Raw genomic sequence first — 21625 nt, 5'->3', positions numbered from 1 at the left:
CAGGCATGATTCCTGCTCTTCTGGGCTGCTTCTTTCAGTGCAGCAGCTGAGGAGCTTCTGCAGCTCCCTGGAGCTGTGGATTTGGTGACTGTAAGGATTGCAGTGCTGAGCCGTGGTGGAGCTCATGGGCCTAAACCACCTGCGTGAGGGTCCCCAGAGAAATACACACCTAGCCCCATGCTCTCATGGCCTTCAAAGAGAAGGAGATATCCCCTCCCTCAGTGCCCTCCTGCCCCTCCTCAGAAAGACCAGAGGTCCACCAGGAATGTCAATCCTCTCTCCTGCAGGAACCTTTGGACTTCATCCCTGTGGTGAAATCGGCTACAAGCAAGGAGTTAATGTTTGACCGGGACCACACAAACTGCACGAGAAAACCATGTACAAGGCCTTCTCTTCCTCCTTATTTGCTTTACAAGGTGAGCAAACTCCATTATGACATCTCCTTCCCCTTTCACTGCCACCTCCCCTCCTCAGTTACCCTGTAGGAGAGGGTGGGAAAAAGCATCAACACAGAGCAGAGACCATGGGGTCTAGGGAGCCCCGGGAGGAGCACTTTGGTTGGTTTCTTTTCCTGTCTCCTGTGGCTGTATTTACACAGCTTCTTCTCTCCTCCTTGCCCCTTCCCAGCCCCTCTGTCGTGCTCTGTTACAGTGTATGACCCGTCACTGAAATGAGCTGGTGAAGGGACATACTCCAATAGCTCTCATGGGCAACTTGGGGCTGGAGTTTCAAGCAACATTTCTTTTGGTTTCAGTCAGGAGCTGAAGTGGTGGGATTTTCCTCCCTTTTGTACGTTGTCATTACATGAAAGCTGTGCCCTCCAGTGAAGTGTAACTCTGCCAATAAAACCTTATAGCGGCAGCCCTGTTCTTAACTCCTGCACGCACACGCCCAAAAGCCATGCTTTTTGGGTTGTTCTGTTAACCATTTGTGTTACTTTATCAGCTAGCCTTTAATACAGCAGGCCACAGAAAATACCAGTCAGACTGTGAATTGCAGCGTGCCCTCCAGGTCCCTTGGGAAACAGTAGCAAAGTGGCATTTGTTTCTGATGCTGAGCAAGGGGGACAGACTGGCACCCACAGAGTAGCTGCCCACCTTGTTCTTTTCATGGTTGATACCATTCATGCTGGTGGGACAAGTCAGTGTTTTATAACCATATAAGCTTATGTGTTTAGGAATATTAGGTCATGGGCAAATCTTATAACCCCTTAGGTCCAACAGCCAGTCTTTTGGATTTTGTTCTTTCATGATCTCGTTGCACGTTAAATGCTTTACAATAGGTTGAGCCGGGAGAGCTGGTCATCTCCTACGGCCAAGTCCCATGAGTGGTATTGTGGTTCATATCACCTGAGCATGCCAAGCCAAGCTCCAGCTCTTCTCTCAAAGGTTGGGACAGTTTAAGTTTAAAAAGTTACCCTTCTAGCTCTTAGACCAAAATTAACAGTATTTGGTTTAATCTGGGAAGTTGACTAGTTTTCTAAAAGGTAGCAGAACTGAAATGCAGCCCTTCTTCTGGGAATAAGTGACAGTGTCCACAAGTTTACGAAGTCCTGAGGGCACTGTCTAAAATAAATCAAATGGTACAAACTCCTTGTCCAGAACTGTGCTCCAGGCTCAAGGAAACAGATTTTTTTTTTTCTTTCAACTTTTCCATAACGTGTGTGATACAATCCTGATTACAGTATAGTAATAGATTAACCCAAATGGAGCTAGCTTCATCCTCCTTTCCTTAGGGACGGAGAGGGACCTTCCAAGTCTTGAGGCCTACCATACCTTACTGTACCTGAAAGGTGCGCTGAGGGCAAACTAAAATATTCTGGGAGTGTGTGTACATAGCTCTGGACTGTCTTTTTAAAATAGTTCTTGTTTAACTAAATACTCTCCAAAATAGTGGTCCCATCTAGAGGCCTGAGTATTACCACTATGAGAAGGTGGTGAAAAGCATCTCAGATAATCGGGTGTGACAAGTAAAACCAGACAAAGTCTCCAAGGCAAGCAGGAGTAAATTCCAACCATTTTAAGCACAGACAAATATAAAACTTGGCATTGAGGCTGTAAACATGCTAAAAAGTCAGTCTGCTGTTTATAGTAAGTGACTTTTGATTTTCTATAATTGAGTTTGAGGCATTAGCCTCAGATATTAAAAATTAAGTTGTGAGGCTTGTCTGGAAAGCAAGAGAAGTCAGATAAGAGCTTGCGTTAAGGGCTGAACTTTCACTGACTTGAAAGTTCCCAGGTGTTTATCATGTAGGTACAATATGCTGTATTTACAAGTGAATAAGAAGGAATTGTTGGTAAAGTTAAGTATTGTTTAAAAATAAGAAAGTGCAAGTTACTGAATCTGTGTAAGAAAGTAATAGATGCAATCAGTGTGCATGGAGCAGTTAGTCCTAAGTGCTTTCGTAGCTCTAAAGGTTATAAGTTAATCTCACTTGTGACTGACACTGCAGGTAAGTACCTGAAGTACAGCGACTAAGTCATGAAACGTGATGAGTGTCTGTCCACTGAATTGTGCCTTTCCCTGCAAGTCATCCCACTGATTTCTGAGAGCAGGGGGTACAGAATCCTGTGGGAGCAAGGTTAGGGTGGAAGAACTGAGACCCCAGCGTGCACCATTCTGTCATCAGACATCAGCACGGAGTTGCTTGTGACATCGGTGGAGGTTGTTTGTTGTGTACATATTGCAAAATGTCCTGTTCCGACTTGGACTCTGCACTTCTGAAGAGCACTTGTCTCTGATTTAACAGGCAGCATGATCGATCCTTTAAGCAGGTACAAGCTCTGCTGACTCCAATGAAAGCTGCAGTTTGTGAAAGAACCAGAGCTGGGCTCTCAGTGTTTAGAGACACGAGCTGTAGCAGTGTATAAAATTGGCAGATTCCTTGTAAAATGCATGTGCATCTAGCACAGAGTTAACCCTGGGTGATAGCAGGTAAAAGAGGTCGAAAGTATAATAAAATATGGGTCTCCACTGTAGGTATTTACACAGTATTGACATTGTTAGCTGTGCTTAGAGATTTGTGTCAAGTGTTACTGCGCTGTCATAAAACAATGAAGTACTTCTGTGAAGGGCTTAGGGCAAAGGGGAGGCAGAGAAGTCTCGCTATATAAGGCCCTCCTCCAGCACCCGTGGTAATCCATGGGAATGTTTCCATAGCTGTCGGCAGGAGCTGTGTGGAGGCCTGCTAGGGGAGGGCGAGCAGAAGCGGCACGTTTACTATGTTTAGAGCAGGTAACTAGTGATTTTGTCTCAGGGAGAATATTGCCACCACCAAATTTTAGGAGCCTAACGCAGCTGACAGGTCCACCTTGCAATCAGTGGACAGAGATGAGGGTTCCTCCCGGGAGCAGGGATATATCTGAACTGAATTCTCCTCTGGCGTTTCATAGGAATGCTGAGAAGGACCCATAAAAGCTGAGAGATGACATTAAGAAAAATACTGTGCGCAGGGTGGCCGTGAGGTGAAGAGGGCAAGAGTCCAGTGTCCCAGGGTTTCTACACAGCGTACCCTGGACTCAGCACACTTCCAGCTCTAGGCTGTTGCAGCTCCACTTCTCACATTGGGCTCACAGTAGGCTTCCCCTCAACGTTTTGGCTGCAGGACCAGACTTTGCAGCTGAACTCAGTGTTTATATGTAGTGGACCAAACTGAAATGCCAGTCCCAATCAGTCAGAGCACCAGGGAGTTCGGCCCCAGGCACAGTGCCTGCCTGTCCGTGGGTCTGCGGCTCCAGTTTGGCCTCCCCGCACATTGTCCGTGCTCTTCATGAGGTTATGGCAAATTTCTTCTCCAAGCCATGCTGATACGTGGGACCTGTTAGTCTTGCTGCAGAAAAGTATTGCTCTTCCACTAGAGGTGGTTCCTATGTAGTTATTCCCTGGTTAGATGCCACTGCATGGGAAGGTGTTTTCCTGCTTCTTTCCAGATGCAGGAGGTAATTATTTTCCATCAAAGCATTTAGCAGAAGTGTTCCCCACCGTAGCAGTCCCACAGCTGTCCTGCGAGGGGTGGGAGAGTTGCCTGCGTCCTGACAACGCTTCTCAAAAATCAGCCAGCTTCAAAAAAGAGAAGCATCTCTGTGGAGAAGGGACACTTGCTGTTGCTGCCAGCCTGGCTTGCCTTGCTTTCCCTGTCAGGAACCAGAGTGCTCCACACCTGCTGGTCTTCACTGTTCTCTGAGGGAGCTGATACAGGCTGTTTGGAAAACAGGTGTTGCGCACTACAGCATCTGACCCCACGTCTCTCGACTGTCTGAATGAATTTTGAGCCTAGGCAACTCGATGAGCCTTCCATACTTCTTGCTCAGAAGCACTGCCCATGCTGTTTCCTGTCCCAGGTTTTATCTTAAAAGCTAATAAGTAGAGCTGAAGTCTGTCCCACGCTCGTCAGATACATCAGCCTCCAAACTCCAGGGCTGACTTCACACTGGGGCAGCTCTCAGAGTCCATGGGCTCACGCCAGCTGGGTCTCAGTGTGAGAGTGGGTTGGTGCCTCCCTCTGAGTCCTGGGAGGTGTCACAGTGGCAATAAACAGCCTCAGTCCCATGGCACCTGATGCCCCTTTCGTTCCTCTGGTTCTCAGCTCAGCTAGTGCTGAAGATGTGGCCCAGGTTTGTTCCCCTACTCCCAACAGCACCACAGGCTCCTACTCTGCAGGACCACCACCTACCCCAGCGGAGCACTGTAGGACACCCTGTCCTTGCATCCCACTGTCCTTCTGCAAAAAAGGGGGATTTTAAGCTCCGTTCAGTCAGAGGTGAGCAGTCTCTCTCACATTTGTACCCAGAGCAGAGTGCCGCGGCACCAGCATCACCTTGGTTTTGTGTGTGATCTTTTCCCATGAATATCTCAGTGGTGTCCTCATCACACGAGCTCTTTGGCCTCTGGGATGGTGAGACAGCCTGGGAGATTGAGATGACCCTTTTAGTTTGCACATCTCTTGCTCTGCATAGCCACCCATTAAAATTATTCTCTTCACCTTTCTCTGTAGGAATCTGGGGGGGACCTTGGAGCAAACTGCTTGGGACCGGCAGGGACGTGCATGCGGGAGAGACGCAGAGCAGAGCGTGCCTCTCGCTCCTCACACTCCTTCTCTTCTTTTTATTGACCTGCCTCACTGATTGGGAAAGACCCACGGCCCCCCCACGGCCCCCTCTTCCTCCCCAGCCGCACAATTGTCACCGCCAATTAGTGCATTCTTAGGGCACACAATGGCGCTGTGGCCACGGGGACGGGCGGCCTTTGTGCGTCTCCAGTCGGCCGTAGGGGCAGTCAAGATTCATTTAGGGCCTTACACAACATGGACAGAAAATACTATCAGAAAAGCAAAGGGGGAAGAGAAAAAGGGAGGGAGAGAGAGGTAGCAAGAAGGGGGGGGCGAAGTCTGCTATTCAGGGGTTAGCCCAGCCGCATGAAAGGCCCAAGAAGCAGTGCCACGTTGAAGACGCCCCTTGGAACACAAAAAGGAACCAGGGCTTAATAGTAATTAGTGGGCAAACTGCAAAGAGCGCCATGGCTCTCCAGTGAATTGTTCCTGCGCTTGCTGCCACCACTGCCCCTTCCCCCTTCCCTCCGGATCCGGCCGGGAGGGGAGCAGCTCGGGGATGGGAACTGGCAGCCCTCCTTTACCCACCACGCTCTGGGGAGGCCCCATCCAGCTCTTCTTTGTGGCAGGTAAATTGGATTTCATTCTCTAAAGCTCGTAGCCAATTACAGGAGGTACTTTGGAGCCAGAGCAGGGCACGGGGGTATGGTTTTGGGATCAGCACCGTGCCCGTGTCAAGGACCTTTAGAGCAGCCCTGTCCCTTTTTGCAGGCTGGCACGACACACCTTGCGGCTGGGCTTGTCCATGGCCTGGCCTTCATCCCCCAGCAGAGCCTTGGAGGTCACTGCTGGTGTTCTCTTCTGCTTCCATTGTTTCCCTCTTTGCTCATGAAGTCATCACCTGTACAGGTTTTTACAATCTATTTAGGGAAAGGTCTGATAGCAGCTCTGTCAGCTTAGTAGCAGCGAGGAGTCTGCTCAGGCTGAAGACCAAACCTTGCCCTCCCTTCTCCACGGAAGTCTGCACAGTGCAAACAGCACCTGCATTCACCCCTTTCCCCTCGTTTCTGTGCCAGCTCTCAGTCACACTGCAGCCTTCATTGGTACGTACAGAATTTCTTAAAACACATTTTTGCCCAGCACGGCTTGGGCTTGTCTTGGGTAACTGCATTAGTGTGCAGCTGAATATGTTTAATCTCTACTTCTGTAGAGATCAGTTTGTTGCTGATATCAGTCTCAGCTCATCTCCTGAACTGCTCGTACTAGGTTTAGTCAGGAGCTTACATGCCCATCAGAGTTAACTGTGTCTCAGGAATAGGCCAAGTTAAAAGATCCGTAAGGCAGGTTTGACCTCGCGTAAATGTGCTTAAGTATTGAGGACTAATTCAGGGCATCTTAGCCCAAATGGAAGGTACACAGAGACACAAAATTGTGAATCATTCCTTTTATGTTGTCAGGGAATCTAAATAAAATCTATGGAAGAAAGCTGGAGGGCCTGGTGGTTAGTTTGTTGGCTCTTCTCAGCTAATGGATGTGCATTTTGGCTATCCTTGGATACAGGGGTGCAGGAACAGGTGCTGATCTCAAGCACAACCACACACAACCCCACAAACTTAAACTGGGCTCTTCTGGTTCCAGCTCAATATAAATTAGACCAGACACCAACTGACCAAATTTAGTAGTGTCTGCTGGAAACATTTCCAAACTGCAGTGCATGAAAGTGATACGCGTGCACACACACGTACAGTTCTGGACTGCTGTCTCTCTTCTGGTAGAGACTGAAAATACCTCCTCATTTCTTCTGTTAGCTACAGGTACAACACTCTCCTCTCTCTCAGATACCCAAGCAAGCTTAGGAAATGCAGTTGCTGCTCCAGTGCCAGTCTTTTTCGACAACCTGGAAGCCACAGCCACTCTGTATGTCTATACAAAATAGGTTTGATTGTATTAGAACAGCGAAAATAAGATTGACAACCAAGACTTTTGGTCCGTCCAAAATCCCATCACGGGTTTCACACAAGGCTGAGGGCAGCACAGCGGGCATCAAGGACTGGGCTGGCGTTGCTGGGATGGCTTCTGCAATGCAAACACGATCAGGGAGCTCACAGCGTACGTCTCACAGACAGAGCTGGTTGAAGGCACTGTCTCGCAACACAGAACGTGTCTGTCTCTCACCAGCCACAACACGTCCTCTCTCTGCTAATTAGCAACATCCCTGGCAGAGTCTCAGCTGAAAGGATTACGCTGTCTTCTCACCTTGCCCTCTCCCTTCCTCCCCCAAAGAGGGATGTTTAGTCCTGTCGGGATGCAGCCTGGCCAGCCCAGGTAAGGAACTGGCCTCATGCCCCACCAGACTGCCCCTCTACCAGAAAGGGATTTTGTCTCCAGGACAATCCGTCTGGCCCTGACTGAATGGATGCGCAGCCTCGCATCCCTGCAGCGTAGTGCCGGAGGTTGTCAGCCTAATGTGCTCTAGTGGAACGGAAACAGAGCAGCGTCTGCAGCAGGAGCCAGAATGGTCTTTTTCCAGCTCGGGACTGAAGGGTTGATTTCCCAGCTCTATGTGGCCATAAGGGCAAATCACAGAACTTTTCTATCTGCAAAAGCAGGGAGAATTACCTGTCCTTTCTCCCCTTTTTTGTGTTCCTTGGCTGCTCAGCCTGAGAGCTGTTTGTACTGCAGGTCCATTCAGCACCTAGCACAGTGAGGGGCAAATAATGAAGTTGCGTGGTACAAGCTTGCACAGTAATTTCTCCGAGTGCACCCAGTGGGGTCCTGTCTGCCTCATGACGGGGTAATGGTTGTGGGGTCTGGCAGTGCCAACCCGTGGGAGGCAGGGAGAAGGGCTCAGCTGCTCCCTTGTCCCAAATAGCGGAACAGTTAGTTTCACCAGCATAAGGGAAATACCTACAGAGTGAATTCTGCTGCAGCTGGACAGGCTTCTCTGAGCAAAAAGCTGAACCAAACTACTCCACCGTTTTCATGCCATAAGGAAGATGCTGGCCTGTGTGAACCCCATCTTTGCAGCAGTTGTGCTGTCTTTTTTGTCAGCTTGCTGCTTATATAAAATCAGTTTGATTGTATCAGTTTGATAAAAAGAGCCAGACTACACAACCTGGTCATCAAAGATTTTTGACAACCCTATGCTAGCACTTGTGGAAGGATTGGAAATATTTTGGAGCACTTTCTTGCATCACCAGAACATATCCCAGGCAGGGTAACGTAATTGTGTGCTTGATGGTGCTGCGCATGGCAGTGAGGTACGGGATTTAGAGAATGGATTCCTTCTTTTGCCCAGCAAATCTCTTGATGTGCTCCAATTCTGTAACACTAGTCCCTGCTAAAGCTGCTGTTATTTAAAATTGAGCTCTGTGGATCACTTGCATGTGTTAATTCTTCACATCTAACTAGTGCCTGAATGCGAAGGTTGCTAGCAACATCCTTTCCAAAATCACTTTGGCCTGTGTGTTACATCATTATCCCATGAATGACTTGCAGAAGGAAGTAATCAAAACGTGTGTAGTTCCAGCTAGTGCTAATTGCCTTTGCATCTGTTTCTGTCTCTTTTTACTTGTGTCCAATAAATGTTGATTATGCGGGGATTTAAATCTGTATTTCAACATAATTTGCTTAATTTGATGTGAATGACATGACTCACTAAGCCTTAGCTCCAAATGTTCCTCCAGCCCTGTGTCAAGCACTTCAAGGATGTCAAAAGCAGATATGGAGAATCTGAAGTGCCCAGTCTTAGCAAGAATGCCTAAAAGGTCAGGGAGAGGACATTGTTTCAGGAGGTCTCTGGCCTTGATACTTACTGGTTCATGAAAACCTGAAAACCCAGCATGTGTGTATTGCGTATGAACTTTCTCCTTCTAGGGTACTATAGATGAGTATGCATACAGGATAAAGCTTTCAAATGTGTGATTTTTTATTGCCTCTGATCTTGAGTGGGCAACGTGGCATGTCGTAAAGGAGTCCAATTTCCAGAGGACAGGTCTGTAACAATTTCTAGAAATGAAGATCCCTCAAGGTTACCTCAAGAGGGCCCAGAATCACTGCATCTGGAAGATCTTGATCACGGTGTTTTGAGAGGTTAGTGAAGAAATGCAGTCAAAGCGGCCTACGTGTTTGAAACCTATTTTGATTGTATGAAACTTTGTGTTTTCAGGAAAGGCCAGACTGAACTTGAACTATTCTGAACACAGACCAAAGTAGCTCTTAACAGCGACAGTTGTTATTGTATGTTTTTCACCACTTCATAGAATTTTAAGGCCAGGAGACACCACCCATAACCGCAGATGTTCATACTAATAGCAGTTTCTTTGTAAAGTGCCAGTTCAGCATAGACAGAAAGTTTCTTGGAAACATTTCTATTTTGACTGACCAACTTTCTCTGAAAGCCAGGCAGGACCTAAGGGACAAGTGCTCATCGGGCTGATTCCTGGCTGAACTCTGCCCAGTTTCCCAGCAAGCTCCTGGCACCCCAGGATTTCTGTGGCCCCCACTCCAGGACCTCCCTCGTCCTGCGCTCCCAAGGCCTTCCTGGGCAGGGGGCTTCTAGGACTTCTCCACGTTGTGTCAGGAAACCTCCTAGCTTTTCCTGATGCTGCAGGATTTCTCAGAAGTATGGGAAGCTTGCCTTGTTTGGCACAAACTGTTAGGTTTTACATTGTTTTTTAATGTTGGAATTTTCCACAAAACGGAAATTGCAAGTTTCAGTCCAGGCTGCTTGAGTGTTTTCTGCAGAGGATTTTGCACATTGGCCATTACAAACTTGCATCCTAACTCCGAAGTATTTGCTACAACATTTTCAGCCAGGGGTTCCTCTAACCTGTTTCTCTCTTCGCTGGATTAGTAAACTGCTTAGTGCTTTTGTCCCTGGAAATAAAGTACTGCAGCTGTAACAGATACTATTTTAGTTTCCGTGTAAAACAAGCAAATAGAAACAAGTTTCCAAAGGTTGTGACCTGAGGCAGGGCAGGAAAAGCATTGTGCCATTTGAGCGGTTTCACCCTGAAGGTCTCTCACAGCAAAAGAGAGGGCAGAAAAAGGAAATACCTATTTAGAGATAGCGTTGATCAAAACAGCATTGGTCTGAAGATAAAGCAAGCGGTAATTAGTCTATAGTATTATTATTTCATAGGGGCATTTGATAGCTCCCATGTGTGCGTTGGGGTCATGCGGTCAGAGTCACGGCTGGTGTAAGCCAGCGCCGATCTTTGCCGGGCAGTGAAGCCGTGCTCCTTCACGCCTGCCCGGGAGCCTGGCCAGGGGTTAGGCTTCTCAAATCTGCACCAGCGTTCAGAAGCCAATGCTTGTATTTTTGCACGCTGGCCCCCAGGAGGTTACAGGGAAGCGGTGATGGTCCTGCCTCACGTGCACGTAGAGGGTTAGATGTGCCATGGTGGAAACCACAGCTTTGTGGCCGTTAAGGTCACCTTTGCTGGACATTCAAATCAGACAGGGCAAAACTTGGGTGGTTCGTGGGAAATGCCCTGCTCTCTCAGCTGGGAAATGGCCTGAGCTGCTCAGACCACTAGAGTGGCGAGCACTGGCCCCTTGGTCAAGAAAAAATCTCAGATTCCATGCTTCAAGGTTGCTCATTTGGCAGCTTTCCTGAGAGCTCAATTCACTTACAGCTGTAAGCATACAAATGTATGTGCGGTACAATCACCCTGCTTGGAAATCCCAGTGGAGCAAAGTATTTAACTCTGAAAAATACTTGGAGTAACTGCTTTGCAATGTACAGAACAGCAAGCATTTCAGAAACAATCTAACTCTGTATTTAAACAGTCATTACTGCCTTCTGGGTAAATAACACATGTTTTCAAAATGGTCTCTATACACAATAGACGCTAACACAATAAATCCTAATTGCTCTGAAGGACCCATTAGGCTCTATCAGGTCAATACATGGTGGAGGTTTTTTGAAAGTCACTCACCCTGTTGTTACATAAGCCACAATTTGAAAGTCCATAAATAAGTATTTGCCCAATAAAGAGTGAGGGCTTTGCCAGGGCCATACTAATTTATCATGTCAACTTCACTATGGGGACTGTTTTCTTTTCAAGGGCCCATGTAAAAAAAAAAAAAGGAAAAAAGCACAACGTGATGTGTTTCAAAAACTAAAGATCTGAAAAGTTTCAGGCTGCAGTATGTCCCCCAAGAAAATCAAATGTAAAGTTCACTGCCTCCTCCTTATCTCAGCATTGTGTGAATCACAGCAAGGGGATTTGAAGATCAGCCGTGGCTGTGGTGCTGGTGGCCGGGCTGTGGCATGGCAGGGACCCTTCCTCATCCTCACCGACCATCCTGCACCTTCGGGCCAGGGCCCTGATCCTGCCTCTGCCTTCTGCGTGCTGTGGTGCTGGCACCTCGGGACAGGAACACCCCTTGGGTGTACCAGCTGTGCCTTGCAGAAAGGGGTCCCAGTCCCCAGGGAGACCAACGGAAACTAGTTATGTATATTTTATGTGCACTTAAATGTACAAATATTGTTAAGTAATAATTGATGAGTCTGGCAAGACGAGTTTCAAATGCAGCTGCTCTTCCTGATTTTACTTTAATCTAACTTATCTGAACTTCTGGTAGCATTTTACGAACTGCAGCACTTGTGTCAGGTGTTGCTAAAGTCTGTGTCACTGTTAGAAATCAAGTTTTGCATTAATTCACTCAGAAGTTGTCTAGTTCCATGTAGCTTTTTGAACATGACTACAGTTTGGCATGGTTTTGTTTTCCTGCAGTGTGTTAAGGTGTGTAATTGTGCAGGTATATATAAAACCAAACAGTATTGATGTAGGTTAGGATTTTCAAGGGAATTTCAACAAGGCATCTATGGTGAAAAGCATTCAAGTGATTTAAATCTGATTTCCTGTCCCCAGCCCACAGCTTCTAAATCATTTGGGCACCTGAGAAAACGTTTACCCCTGCTGCCGTTGCACTTTGGTAGGATTCGGGTGCCAGGGTCCCTCTGCAAATGCCGGCAGTGATTCTCATTCTGCTCTGCCTGCTCGCAAAGGGCTAAGAGCTGCTCTGTCTCCCTACCTGCCAGGTCCCTCCTGCCTGTGGGGCAGGACCTTAGTCTCTTATTTAGGAGCCCCCCTCCAGGTCCAGTTACACGAGATCGGTCTTGGTGCCGGGGTTTGCAGTGCTGGCAGCCCGCAGCCTTGCGACTCTCAGGTGGGAATGCAAATGCTTGCCACGGGTGGAAGCAGAAGCACGCCTGTCTTGGTGCAGTGTGCAGCCATGTCCTGTGCGTAGGGGAAACATCGGTCTCCTTTTGTACCAGTACATGGTGGGTCTGCTGTGCTGGAGCTGCCTGGGGGCTGCATCATGATGCCAAACGTGACAGCTGTCTGTCCCTGCACCTGCAGCAGGTAGTAAGGCACAGCCTTGCCAGTCTTGTGCTGCTGCAAACCACCCTGTGGTCCCCAGCACCCCCTTGCTCAAGCAGTTCATTATCAGGGGTCACTGCTAATTCAAGCAGCACCTGAGCTAGCACAGCCTCCAGCTGGGGTGACTGGCAGGCTGCCCACCGGCACCAGGAGCCCATAGTCACCTGTGCTGGGCCCCCAGCGCTCCCTTCCTGGGAGCTGGAGACTTGTCAGCAGCACAGACAAAACCGGGATTTGCTGCTCCAAGCAAGAAGGGTCGAGGGCCAGGGACGGCATGCTGGTCCTACAACAAGAGGGGCAGGAGGTTCCTGCCCTGCTTTGGTGCAGGCAAAGCCAAGAGCGAGATCAGTGCTCCCTGGCTTTGTCCCTGCCCAGAGCCTGGGCTGAAAAGCTCTTTGCAAAAGTCTGCTGAGTTCTCTAACAAGGGCAATAGCTAGTCTTTACAAAGGAAGCTCACTTAGTCCTTTTCTAAAGTCTTTAAAAAGTCACAGTATCCTTCACAAAGGCAGTTTGTCCAGGTAAATAGTGTAGGCTGATAATACAGCAGTGAAAGAACCAAATACGGAAATATTTACCACCTTTTTACTTTCTGCTTCTACCAGGAACCGCTGCATCCCGGCTGAAAATGCCTTAATGGGTGCAAGGTAAGTCCGTGAGGACACATGCATTGTCAGCCCATGCCCGTATCCTCTGGGCTGGAGCCATGAGCAGGGACTAGCTGGACTCCCAAGCAGACCTCTCTAGCGTGGTGGAACTTCATGAACACCTCTGCACACAGATTAAAGGTAAAGCGATTTCCTAATAATTTATAGAGTTTTTTAACAACAACAGCAAGTTCTTAGGGGCAGGAAACACTTTCTGTTTTGTCTCCAGAGTTTGGCGCAGTAGGTTTTGTGCAGGCACAGCTTCTGTCACTAACAGTGCTGGATGCACATAAAGCACTGTACTCTCATACTGTACTGTAGAGATGAATAACAAGCCTATCAACTGCACTTGCACTTACACCATATTTAATCCTGTTCTGGTTGCTCTGCTACATATTCATAAAAAACAAAAAGGAAACAGAAGCACAGAGCAAGCCAACAGATGTCTACCTGGCTCTTAATTGGATTTCATGTGTCCCCAGTGTAGCCAATACAGCATTATTTACAGCCAGGCTCTAAGAATTAGATACATCTGGAGGAGTGGCGAAACCCGAACCAGGCTACAAGAGTTGATAGATTAACTGAAATGAAGGGCTGCCCCATTTCTCCCTTCTTATCTTTTCCCCTCCCACCTGTGTACCTGTTCCCCATTGTGTGTCGAATCAAACCAAGATTCCCAAGGGAACGCTTATAAAAATGAAAAATACCAGCAAAAAAGAGAGTTTCTGCTCTTGTGGAGTTTCATCGGCATTTTCTAATTGTACAGCAATGATGATAATAAAAAGGCTGCCCTCTGCTCTCAGCTATAATTTGGATAATCAACTGAAAGCCGTAATGAAACTGTCTGTGATTGTTTTCTGCTGGGCTGCTAGTTCACAGAAACTCATTGTTGGGGAGAATTAAAAGTTATGACTCCTGCTACAGGGATATGCCAGTGTGTTCCAAAGGAACAGGTGACTTATAATTCTCTTCCGTATAGCTTCATTACAGGCAAAGCGTAAACTGAAGAGGTATAGGGACTTGAGCTTTTTTTTGCCTTTTTTTTTTAAAGTTGTTAAGCATCAAGGTTGACAGTGCCAAATGATGTGCGTGCCTAGGCTGGGTGGACTTGTAGACGCAGAGGATTTCGGAGGTAGTAATGAGGTCTCTGGCCTTAAAATCCCTGAGGACTTTGGTGTGTAGTAGCAGCAGTCACTGCTTCACCCATAAGCACAAGAGCCACTGGCAACAGAGCGCCAGTCGCTCCGTGGCACAAGAGCCACAGAGCAACAGGCAAACCAGATTTTACCTCTGGGAGGAAGGCAGGAGCTAAGTCCTGCTTTGAGTCTTTGCTTTCTGGGCTCTGGATGCAGCTGGGGGTATTTTGGGTGCGTGAGATTTTGGATGCTGCCGTTCTCCAGCACCAGGCCTGAATGTGAGCTGTCCCTGTCTGTGATGTGCTGTGGGGGTGTCTTGACTAGCAGATCTAGTGCTTGACGTGAGTACCTTGGCCCAAACTGCCCTTCCTTCCATCCCCGTCCACTGAGGAGGAGCGAGGAGCTCCTGTGCAAGGACTTGGGAGCAGCCTTCCTCCTTGGCCAGAATAAGGGTGCTGCCATAGCGGGTGCAGCCTGTGACGCCCAAATCTGGCTTCTGAAGCGGGTCTGTTCCCCTGCGTGCCCTGGATGTGCCGTGGGCCTCGGGAGCAGTGGCAGCCGCTGAAAACGGGGCTGGTAACTCGGGTGTTCGCTAGCGCACGGATTCAAATTCCTTACGTCAGGCAGCTGAGCGTGACCACCGCGGTAGCTCCGGCAGAAGCCCGCGTTTCCCAGCGCGCTGGGAAGGGACCTCCGCCCCGGGCAGGGTCTCTGCGGGCCCCGGCTTCGTGCCCCCGCGGGGCGCTCCAGCGCCCGCCGCCCTGGGGAGCGTGGTTCGTGGGGCTCCTGCGGCTCCGAGGTGCAGCGGCGAGCGGGCCGGGAGCCCAGGCCAGCAATGCGGTAGCGCGGCTGCCTGCACCCTGCCAGCGGGGCGGGCGCGGGCAGGGCCGGTTTCCCCTCCCCGCGGAGGCTCGGCTTCCCGGGCGGCGGGCAGCAGCAGGCAGCGGGCAGCAGCAGGCAGCGGGAGATGCGGCCGTGACCCTTGTACCCGGGCTGATGCACGATCGCCGGAGCAAGGCAAAGGCGGGGCAGGACCGCTGCGCGCCTTTTCCCCCGCAGGGTTTTCCCCCTTTCCCCCCATGCCCGTACGGCGGGGCGAGGCCCCGGCCCCTTCCCGCGGAGAGGGGCTGAAGGGCCCGAAGAGGAGGGGGCGAAGCGGCAGCAGCACCGCGGACGCCGCCTGCCTCCTGCTGCTCCTCCTCCTCCTCCAGCCGCTGCCCCTGTCCCGCTTTGCTCTACACGCCGACGCGGGGAAGCCGGGCCGGGCGGGCGCGGCGCTGGGGCAGGCGGGGGGTCCCGGGTCGCGGGAGGGGCCCGGTGACGAGAGGGGAAGGAGTTAGGATCCCTGCAGCAGGCAAGGAGCCGGGGGCGGATGCGGAGCGGTCAGCGGTTAAGCAGCACCGTCGCCTTCTCACTTCGCCGCCTCCCCCCGGGCCGCCGTCGGCGTCGCCGCGGGTCTCCGAGCGCCGGCGGGCGGGGCTGCGACAGGACGCCTCAGCGGCCGGGGCCAGGCGGGGGCCGGGCGGGCAGCGCGCTCTCCCGGCCGGCCGCCGCGCTTCGCCGCCGCGGGAGCCGGTGCCCCGGGCGGGGGCGGCCGCCGGGAGCCCCGGCGGGGGCGGGCCCGGGGGCGGGGCGCGGGCGTTCCCGGGGCGGGGCGCGGGCGGGGGGCGTGGCGCGGGGCGGGGCGCGGGCGCGGCGCGGCGCGGGGGCGTCCGCCCGCCCCAGAGCGCAGGTGGCGGCGGCGGCGGCGGCAGTGGCGGTCCCGGCCCCGGCCCCGGCGGGGCCCCGCTCCTGGCGCGGCGGCGGCGGCGGCGGCAGGTGCCGGGGGCATGCGGCGGCGGTAGGACGCGCGGCGGCGATGGGCGGCCGGGGGCTGCCGGTGCCGCTGCTGCTGGGGCTGCCGCTGCTGCTGGGGCTGCCGGCGGCGGGGCGCGCCGCCTCCAAGGCGCTGGTGTGCCAGGAGATCACGGTGCCGATGTGCAAGGGCATCGGCTACAACCTCACCTACATGCCCAACCAGTTCAACCACGACACGCAGGACGAGGCCGGGCTGGAGGTGCACCAGTTCTGGCCGCTGGTGGAGATCCAGTGCTCCCCGGACCTGCGCTTCTTCCTCTGCAGCATGTACACCCCCATCTGCCTGCCCGACTACACCAAGCCGCTGCCCCCCTGCCGCTCCGTCTGCGAGCGGGCCAAGGCCGGCTGCTCGCCCATCATGCAGCAGTACGGCTTCGCCTGGCCCGAGAGGATGAGCTGCGACAGCCTGCCGGTGCTGGGGGACACCGAGGTGCTCTGCATGGGATACAACCGCACAGAAGCCACCACCCTGCCGCCTTTCTTCGGGAAGCCCACGCGCCCAGCCAAGGACGCGGCCAAAAACCTGACGCCGCTGGGCGGGCAGCGCCCCTCGGGGCTGGACTGCGGCCGGACTTGCAAGTGCAAAGCGCCCCTGATCCCCATCTCCAAGGAGTCCCATCCGCTGTACAACCGCATCAGGACTGGGCAGGTACCCAACTGCGCCATCCCCTGCTACCAGCCCTACTTTACCCAGGATGAGAAGACCTTCGCCACCTTCTGGATTGGCCTCTGGTCCATCCTCTGCTTCCTCTCCACCTCCACCACCGTGGCCACCTTCCTCATCGACATGGAGCGCTTCAAGTACCCCGAGCGCCCCATCATCTTCCTCTCTGCTTGCTACCTCTTCGTCTCCGTGGGCTACATTGTGCGGCTGGTGGCAGGGCATGCCAACGTGGCTTGTAACCCGGAGCACCACCACATCCACTATGAGACCACGGGCCCTGCCCTCTGCACCGTGGTTTTCCTTCTCCTCTACTTCTTCGGCATGGCCAGCTCCATCTGGTGGGTCATCCTGTCCCTCACCTGGTTCCTGGCAGCCGGCATGAAGTGGGGCAACGAGGCCATCGCTAGCTACGCGCAGTACTTCCACCTGGCTGCCTGGCTCATCCCCAGTGCCAAATCCATCGCCGTACTGGCACTCAGCTCCGTGGACGGCGACCCGGTAGCTGGGGTTTGCTATGTGGGCAACCAGAGCCTGGAGAACCTGCGGGGCTTCGTGCTGGCACCACTGGTGGTTTATCTCTTCACCGGCAGCCTCTTCCTGCTGGCCGGCTTCGTCTCACTCTTTCGCATCCGCAGCGTGATCAAGCAGGGTGGCACCAAGACTGACAAGCTGGAGAAGCTGATGATCCGCATCGGCATCTTCACTGTGCTCTACACCGTGCCTGCCACCATCGTCATCGCCTGCTACATCTACGAGCAGCACAACCGGGAGGCGTGGGAGCGGGCGCAGAACTGCTCCTGCCCGGGGGACCCTCACCGCCCCAAACCCAACTACGCCGTCTTCATGCTCAAGTACTTCATGTGCCTTGTGGTGGGCATCACCTCCGGCGTTTGGATCTGGTCCGGCAAGACGCTGGAGTCCTGGAGGCGCTTCACAGCCCGCTTCTGCCGGGCCAGGAAGCCCGCGGGTGCCTCTGTGTATGGCGAGGCCAGCCCGGCCCTGGCAGGCAGGACGGTGCTGCCCAGCATGGCCTCCTACCACAAGCAGGTCCCGCTGTCCCACGTGTGACCGGAGGGAGCCTGGGTGACCCCAGCCGCAGGGAGGAGAGGGTTGCAAAGACCCTGGGCCACAGAAGAGGGGGTGGCACCTGGGCCACCCCCGGCATCCTCAGCCCCACCGTGGTGGTGCTGCCCGGGACCAAGCGTGTGTGCCCGCAAGGCATGGAGCAGCCGTGGCCCCAGGCAGGGCAGGGAGAGGTGCTGCCAGCAATGTGGGGGCAGAGGGACAGGGAGGCCTGGAGCCTAGCACTGCTGTGTATGCCCCATTTGGGGTCCCACGCCCTGTCTGGGGTCCTGGGGTGCTGCTGCCTGCGGGCCAGCCAGGTGGCAGGTAGCCCTCGAGCACCGATTTGTGTCCCGCAATGAGCCTCTGGGCAGGTCTTGCCGCAGGGGTGAAAGGGAGAGCTGCAGCAAGGCGGAGAGGGTGGTGGCCCCCGACCCGGGTAATGCGCTGGCACTGGCACCGAGCTGCTCGCCAGAGCCCGGGGGGGTGCGAGGGGGCCGGGGAGAGCCGGCAGCGGGGGCTGCCTCCCTGCCGTGCTGCACCCGGGCCCCCTGGGCAGGGCAGGATGGTGCCCGGGGCCCCCGGAGCCCCCCGGGCACAGCGATGTGTTGCGGGGAGGGCCGGGGGCCCCCGACGCGGCGCTGCCGCTGGCCCCCTCCGGCAGCCGCACGCTGGGCGGGAGGCGGGGAGCTGCGCGGGCTGGGGGCTTCGCGGGGGTGGCGGTGCAGGAGGAGGGGGCTGCGGGGGGGGCCGCCACCCGGCCCTCGAGGCGGGCAGGGACAGGGTCCCAACGGCCTGCAGAGCAGGCGGGGGCCAGGCGACCCGAGGCCCCTTCTCCCCCGGGAAGCGTGTGCCGGCTCTCCCCGGGCAGGGGGCTCGGGGCCGGGCAGGGGCTGGGGCCGGTGGGGCTCAGCTCTGGGTCACCGGCTCCCGGGTTCGACCCGCTGCTCTGCGACGGGCAGCCAGCCCCACCGCCTGCCGAGCGGCTCACCCCGGGGAGCCGAGGGGCTGCGCGGGGGACGAGGCTGCGGTCCCCGCGCCGGGTTCGCAAGGAGCCCGGGGCACGGCTGGCTCCGGCACCGAGGGCAGCCGCCTCCGGCGCTGCCGGGTGCTCTGCGAGGGGGTCCATGCTGCTCTGCGCCTCTCGCCTCTGCAGCGGGGCGAGTTTCTCGCACCTCCCTTGCGCCGCGCAGGTTACCTGGGGTGAGGTAGGCAGCCCCGGTGCCCTGCCCGCCAGCCTGCCGGCTGGGGCGCGCAGCGCAGCAGCTGAGCGTGGCGCAACCCACCCGAAAAGGGCGGTTGCGCTTCTGCAGGGGGTAGCGTGTGCAGGGGGGGTTCTGAGCCAGGGGCAGTCTGTCTCTCCTGGGGAGCAGCTGGGTTTTCCAGCCAGCCAGCTTCAACACTTCTCGCTGCTTTTTTCAAAGCTGCGCCTCTGTCGGAGACAGTGCCGGGTTCGAGAGTGAGCAGTTAATTTAGGAAAACTCAGCAGAGCGCTCATACTCCCTTTCCTCCAGCTTCCCAAGCCTTTTTCACTTCCCCAGGTCAGGCAGCAGCAGAGCACTGACGGGTGCCTGGCATTAAGCGGTGGTGGCAGCTGGTTTTCGATAGGCAGAATGATGGGGGGTGGGGGGGGCCTGTTGTCAACTTCACCGAACGCAGCAAGGGCAAGGGGCTCTGGCTGCTGCACGGGATGGGGCACAGCTGGCGCGAGGTGGCTGCATCCGGCTTCAGCCCGCTTGTGAAAGCACACGTTTTTGCTTTGTTTTTTTTTTAATTTTTGTTTTCCCCTGCCCTAAGTGGTGATCACGTATGTAACCGCCCAGCCATTACTCGAGTCCTTTTTGCCCTCCTTCAAGCGTGGCACCGTGACCGGGCTGCTCGAGCACTGGAGAACAACTGCTGGCTTTGCTCCCGCGGGACTGCAAGGATCCGAGGTTGTTCTCAACGCCCTTGGACCACTTCAGTCAAGAAGGTTTCCACCTCATTTTAAAACCAAAGCCTGGGAAGTGAGGGGACACTCGAGTGGCACATCTACTGATAAAGGTACTGCCAAGGTGCCGCATGAGTGTTTCTGGGGCACTCTGGCCAGAGCAGCCAGCGGTGCAGGGACTGAGGGCTCGGCAGGGACTGCCCAGCCGCACATATCAGCCCTCTTGCGACAGAGGGCTCGCTCCCTCCTGCGTCCTGCAGTACTTCATTGTGGACAGAATTGCACCATGTTGTGTTACAAACTGTAAATAGTTGTATTATAGCCTGGTTTGTACATACAGAAGCTGTAGCGACCTTTGATACGGGTTTGGGACAGGTGTGTTCTTGGCAGCAAGGCAGGTCAGGCGCAGAGACACTGCAGGTAGTCTCGTGTTGTAATCCAGGGCATTAAATGAATCCAGCCTGCTCCAATCCATGCCTCGCTGGACTCCTCTCTTTCTATAGTGCCTTTTATAGATACAGCTAAACACACATCATGCAATACAATGAACAAAACCACGTCAAAGGTGGTGTTTTGTTGGGTTTTTTTGTTTGTTTCAAAGTGCAACTGACTGTGTAAAGCTTTTTTTTTCTTTTTTTTTTTTTAAAGACATCGAAGATTAGCTACAAACCGTTGCCTATTGAAAAATGCAAGAGCATTTTCAGCTTTGATCTAATGGTAGGTTAATACAATCACCTTGTGTTTGAGCCTGGCTTCTCAGCAACAAGTGGCAGGAGGGGGAAGGCGCCGTTGCCGTGTGCCCTGTATGCTGTAGCCAATTTACATGTTTGTTGGTTTTTGCCTCTTCCGTTACTGATGCTGTTCAATGTTGTTTAAATAACTGTACTATATTTTGTGAAAAGCTGAAGAAATTTTATTCAAGAGTATCAAGATTAGTTATTTATGAGGACAAAAAAAAGAAGTGTGTGTTGTTTTCTTTGCTTCTGCTAGAATATGAATTACCATAAAAACTTAACTGTGGGGGACGGGGCGGTACATGCTGGAGGGCTCTGCAGGGCTCTTATCGCTGGGGACCGTGGGGGACCGGTGAGGCAACACTTGCTTGGTGCAGGAATAGCATGTTCCGTGTGCACGAACCCCACGCAGCGCTGCCCTCGGTGCGGAGGATGTCACGCACCCGCGCCCTCACCGCGGGCGTGCCGTGGCCCACCACGGCGCTGGGCGTCCCAGCCTGGGTGCAGCAGCCCGGCTCTGCGCTGAACCGGGTTTAATCCTCAGGGGCTGCCGCGCCGGCTGGCTGTGCTGCTGGCTGCTGCCCGTGACCTCGCTGACAGTGTGTTTCCTTGACGGGCCAAGGTCACACCTCGCTGGTAGAAGAGGGTTAACTATCAACTTTTATTGGCGTTCTGCAGTTTGCACAGTATCAGTCCCTCGCCCTGTGCTGAGATCAGGCCCTGAAGAGGTGCCCTTTTGATACTTTTCAGGCCAAGCAGATGACAGCTCGTAGCCAAGTGGGACGCTGCACGCCGATTTGGGTGTCCGTGTTGCCATCTGCTGTGCGCTCTCTTGTGTTGGGAGGAGCACTTTAGGAAGGACAGCAAAGGGTTAAGGCTGGCTCTGTGGTGACTAATGGTGCAGGACTCTGCTATCTAGTTAGGTGTGTAGGCACGCACCAGGTCCCACTAGATAGGATCTCTTACCTGGAAGCAGCATTCCAGCACCAGCGATAAACCTGACAGCCACAGACTGACTCACCTGATTCCCCAGTGCTGGGTGATCTGCCCCCCCCCCCACTCAAGTACAGGCAAAACACGCTGTCAGGGTCTGAGCCTATCTTGTGCAGGGCAATGGTTTTGGGGTGTGGAGGGGATGGGCACCATCTCAGCACGAG

General features: G+C 53.5%; 1 protein-coding gene and 1 long non-coding RNA gene across 2 annotated transcripts; both read left to right on the top strand.

Annotated features, from left to right (window-relative positions):
* Positions 1-9071: 9071 nt before the first annotated feature.
* On the top strand, positions 9072-19782 carry LOC140657269 (uncharacterized). The gene is made up of 3 exons (XR_012044269.1): positions 9072-9139; positions 13044-13226; positions 19661-19782. It is a non-coding gene; the product is annotated as an uncharacterized lncRNA (long non-coding RNA).
* On the top strand, positions 16065-19662 carry FZD5 (frizzled class receptor 5). Its single transcript, XM_072874050.1, has one exon. The coding sequence runs from the start codon at positions 16080-16082 to the stop codon at positions 17808-17810; it is 1731 nt and encodes a 576-aa protein (XP_072730151.1). The 5' UTR covers positions 16065-16079; the 3' UTR covers positions 17811-19662.
* Positions 19783-21625: the final 1843 nt, after the last annotated feature.

Source organism: Ciconia boyciana, chromosome 10 (assembly GCF_034638445.1).
Source record: "Ciconia boyciana chromosome 10, ASM3463844v1, whole genome shotgun sequence".
NCBI lineage: Eukaryota > Metazoa > Chordata > Aves > Ciconiiformes > Ciconiidae > Ciconia > Ciconia boyciana.
This window is presented reverse-complemented; position numbering and strand designations above follow the sequence as displayed.